This window comes from Aplysia californica, unplaced genomic scaffold (genome assembly GCF_000002075.1).
Source record: "Aplysia californica isolate F4 #8 unplaced genomic scaffold, AplCal3.0 scaffold00381, whole genome shotgun sequence".
Taxonomy (NCBI): Eukaryota; Metazoa; Mollusca; class Gastropoda; order Aplysiida; family Aplysiidae; genus Aplysia; species Aplysia californica.
Window position 1 is genome coordinate 123,364 of NW_004797651.1, and position 4,711 is coordinate 128,074.

The 4,711-nt window shown below is 44.3% G+C and overlaps 1 protein-coding gene across 1 annotated transcript; it reads right to left on the bottom strand.

Annotated features, from left to right (window-relative positions):
* Positions 1–1,268: 1,268 nt before the first annotated feature.
* On the bottom strand, positions 1,269–4,094 carry LOC101847829 (centriolin; the record flags this gene model as incomplete). The annotated part of the gene is given in 4 exon segments (XM_013085504.1): positions 1,269–1,439; positions 2,496–2,603; positions 3,039–3,124; positions 3,908–4,094. Coding segments are annotated over 4 exon segments (552 nt in total), but the record flags the coding sequence as incomplete, so codon positions are not given.
* Positions 4,095–4,711: the final 617 nt, after the last annotated feature.

Below are 4,711 nucleotides of genomic sequence, written 5' to 3' on the forward strand. Positions count from 1 at the left end.
CGCCTGAGGGGGAGGAGGGGGGGGGGGGGGGGGGGGCACAAGAAACAAATCAGATGAACAGAACATTATTTAACACTTTGCAGTCACTTGGCACATTAAAGTGACGGTGAAAATTATCCCTTCCAGTAACCTAGAGCATTTCTGCACCAGCCCAAGAAGTCTGTTACAGTCACTCTCCTGGCTAGGTGACCAGATGATATAAAAAGGTACAATTAACAAACACACAGGTACATTTTTTCTTTTAACTCGCCACTGCAGTCGAAATTGTCCAAAACCCTCTACCCATAATCAAGACAAAAAGAGGTAGTCTTTGAAACAGAAAGACATCTTGGACAGTATCATTAGAAAAAACAAAAAACCAATAAAAACTGGAGAGACTAATTTTTCACGTGGTATGACGTTTTCCCTTTAAGTACAAGAGACTGCCAGCATCTCAGTCGGTCTGCCAGCCATTAAACGTCCGCTCATTTAAAGCGTTTCAATACAAAATATGACTTTTGTTTTGCTTGTTTTTGTAAAGTGTTTTACGGCGCTCGCAACTGCATAAGGTCATATGAGCGTGCAGGACACACCTAATATTATCAGTTGGTAGGAAATTTTGAATTTTGCCCGGGTGGCGGCCGAAGCCTACTCTTATTGATTTTAGACCACCAAGGGATCTTTAACGTGCGCAACTTGCACACAGGCCCTCCGAGATTTTTCGCCCTTGTCCGAGAAGGCTAGATGTAGATCTTTCCTACCAGAAGATCAGGGGTGTGGCAGAAAGACAGCAGTAAGGAGGAGCCAAGGAGTAGCAGAAGAAAGGCTGCAGAAAGAGTAAGGAGCCCAGAGGAGGGGGCAAAGGAGGTGAGGGGGTGGGGGCAGAAAGTGGAAATGAAAGCAGACAACAGAACATTGCTAGAGAGCAGGAAAAGAGGTGAAAGGAGACAATTTTAGAGAAGAAAATTTTTGGGTCGCTACCCGGATTCGAACCCGGGACCTTTGAAGGAGAGGCGAACACCTTAACCTCTAGGCCACGAGAGCCCCAATATGACTTTTGTCATGAAAAAGTTCAAAAACGTTTGCACAAAGTAGGCCTATAATATTAAGGTGGTGACATTGTTAGCACTAGTCCTTACTTACTCTTTCGAGCCAGGAAGAGATTGGTGAATGCAATACCAGTCACAGACTTGACTTGTCAAAGGACGATACTTTTACAGGTTGTTTTTGTTGGGTTTTTTCGGTTGTAGTTTGCTTCTCTTTGTTTTGCTTTGTTTTGTTTTTAAATTTCATTCAGAATTTCTAAACAGCTCCAGTTTTGTACTTACGTCTTCTACTTGAAACTTGGGAGCTTCGTTGAGGGAATCGAACTTGGAGTCAATTTTGTAGAAGGCCAGCTCTTGCTCCAGTTGGTAGTGTTTGTTGCTGGCTTTGTTCAGGTCCGAAGTCTTTTTCTTCAGCTGAAGAGAACAGAGTAGCGTACAGACTTGACTTACAATAATAATAATAATAATAATAATAATAATAATAATAATAATAATAATAATAAATAGCATTTGTATAGCGCATATTCCCGCTCAACAGCAGGCTCTATGCGCTTTACACTATATTATTACCCAAGCAGACCATAGAACCCTCTGAAACATTCTCAGCTTCCCGGGAAGCATACAGTGCAAGCAGCTGATTAAGCACTCAAACACTAAAAAACTGACAAGATCTTTCGCTGTCTATAGCCGGGTACCCATTCCCACCTGGGTGAAGTGAGGAAAATTTGTGCAAAGTGCCTTTCCCAAGGACACAACATCGGGCCCCTGACGGGATTCGAACCCATGACCTTATGGTTGCGAGTCCAAGAGCCTAACCACTTGGCCACCAACGCCACACACTATCCTAGAGCAGTTTGATAGTGTTTGTTGCTGGCTTTGTTCAGGTCCGAAGTCTTTTTCTTCAGCTGAAGAAGACAGGAGGGTAACATACAGACTTGACTTACAATATCCTAGACTGGTTTGGTAGTGTTTGAGCGCGTTATCAGCTGCTTGCACTCTACGCTTCCCAGGAAGCTGAGAATGTGTCTGAGAGTTCTAGCCTTTGCTAGGTAATAATTTAGTGTGTGAAAGCACATAGAGATTGCTGTTGAGTGGGGTTATGCGCAATACAAATGCTATTTTTTTATATTGTTATTATTATTATTTATTCATTAATTAATTATTATTATTATTATTATTATTATTATTATTATTATTATTATTATCATTATATTATTATTATTATTATTATTATTATTATTATTATTATTATTATTATGAATTATTATCAGTCTTCTTTTTCTTCTTTTTCTTCTTCTTCTTCTTCTTTTTCTTCTTCTTCTTCTTCTTCTTCTTCTTCTTCTTCTTTTTCTTCTTCTTCTTCTTCTTCTTCTTCTTCTTCTTCTTCTTCTTCTTCTTCTTCTTCTTCTTCTTCTTCTTCTTCTTCTTCTTCTTCTTCTTCTTCTTCTTCTTCTTCTTCTTCCTACTGACCAGCTCGTCCTTGGCTGACAGCTCCTGCTCCATACGGCGTAGCTTCTCCTGCATGTCTCTCTCCCGGGATAGGAGCTGGGTCTGGGAGCTCTCCTGTTGGGTACGCTCCTGGGGGGATAGATGGGGGGGGAGGGGGGGGAGTCAGAGATTGGAAGGGGGGGTGCCAACTAGGTATCTTAGAGTTACGAAGTTCTGTCCAACATTTTTGGTCGTTTTGAGTTACTTATAAGACCATGAGGTCAGAAACCAAAATGTTCTATCTGCTCTATTAATTAACATTGTAGGATTATTCGGAGTCGCTATCAAGCTATTTATAGAACCGCTTTTGAAAAATCTTTGTCATGTTGTAAGACTCAAGATTTTTTATCTTCAAATTTCTCAAAACCAGACACAGAGCAGAATATAGAACTTTGCAATTTTTGGGTAATGTAATGGTGAATGTTGCCCTTTGATGAGAAAAATCTGGCTTGCTAGACTCAGTTTGACTGAATCCGCCCAGCAAAGAGCGCTGGATATTACGTCAAACGTCCAGCCCCGACTCACCTGTACGGACTTGTTATGAGACTCGGCCAGTTGGCGGTACTTGCTCTCCTCCTGCTCCAACTTCTTCTCTAACTGTTCTACCTCGTCTGGGGACACACAGGGGACACAACTCTCTCACTTAACGCCAGGCCAAAAACCTTTTTTTAGTAGTAGAAGTTTTACGACGCTCGCAACTGCATAAGGTCATATATGAGCGCCAGTGCCAAAAACATGAACTACTGCTAACTACATACATACACAGAGAGAAATTTATCTTGACAGCTCGATATTGATATACTGAGACTTAAGTGCGAAGAGAGAGAGAGAGAGAGAGAGAGAGAGAGAGAGAGAGAGAGAGAGATAATTATCTTTCGTGAGACATATATGAGAATATTGTGTTAAGCTGTGCAGTGCAGCTTGTAAGACAAAAATCTCCATCATTCTATATTTTCAACCCTTGGCAAGGTAGTACACATTCTTCTCATTGTTACTAGGAACAAGAATGATTCTAAAGTTGTCATATCGGGTCATGAAAACGCACACGCACACACACACACACACACACACACACACACACACACACACACACACACACACACAGAGACAGACACTCACATACAGACACACACACACACACACACAGAAAGTGAGCAAGTGAGAGAGAGAGAGAGAGAGAAAGAGAGAGAGAGACAGAGAGGCAGACAGACAGACAGACAGACAGACAGACAGACAGACAGACAGACAGACAGACAGACAGACAGCCAGACAGCCATCCCAGTCAGACAGACAGACAGACAGACAGACAGACAGACAGACAGACAGACAGACAGACAGACAGACAGACAGACAGACAGACAGACAGACAGACAGACAGACAGACAAACACTCACCCAAGGCAAACCGGTCCTGTGCCTGACTCCTCTCTGAATCACCGACCGACTGACCATCCAGTATCTCCACGGTCCTCAGGTGGAACACGATGTACAGACGGCTGTGGGGCAGCTCTGTGAGAGGGTTTCCCGCCACGTCTAGCTGGATCAGGTCAGGGAGGGGCTTCAGCTTGGACACTTCGCTCAGCTGACCAGTCCAACGTCATAGATAGAGAAGATGGTTGACCGGGGGGGGGATGGGGGGGTGGAGGGGGCAAGGGGGGTAGGGGTAGGGGCGGGGGGAGGGGGGAGGATAGAGAGAGAGTAAGAAAGGGTCGAGTGCAGGAGAAGAATTGAATGCAGGTGAAGCGTCCTATTCATCCGTCATCTCTCTCTTACCATTCCTTCTTCCTCCTCCTCCGTCCCTCTTTCCATTCCTCCCTCGTCATCCATCTAATTCATCCATTCTCCCCTTCTCTCCGTCATCCTATCTATATTTCCCCTCTCCCCCTCCACCCCATCCCATTCATCCTTCCCTTCTTCCCTTCCCTCCCTCTCTATTCCCATCCACCATTCATCCCTCCTTTCTTCCATCTCCCATCCCATCCCATCCCTTTCCCCATTCATCCCATCCTTTCTTCCCTTCCCTCTCCCATCCTCTATTCATCCCTTCCATCTCTCCCTCTTCCTCTTCTCTCCTCCGACCTCTGTCAACACCCCACCCCCTTACACACCCACACACAACCCATCCCCCACGCCCACACACTCACACACAATCCACCCACACACACACACTCACCAAGTGGATGTTATTCCTGGCCACCC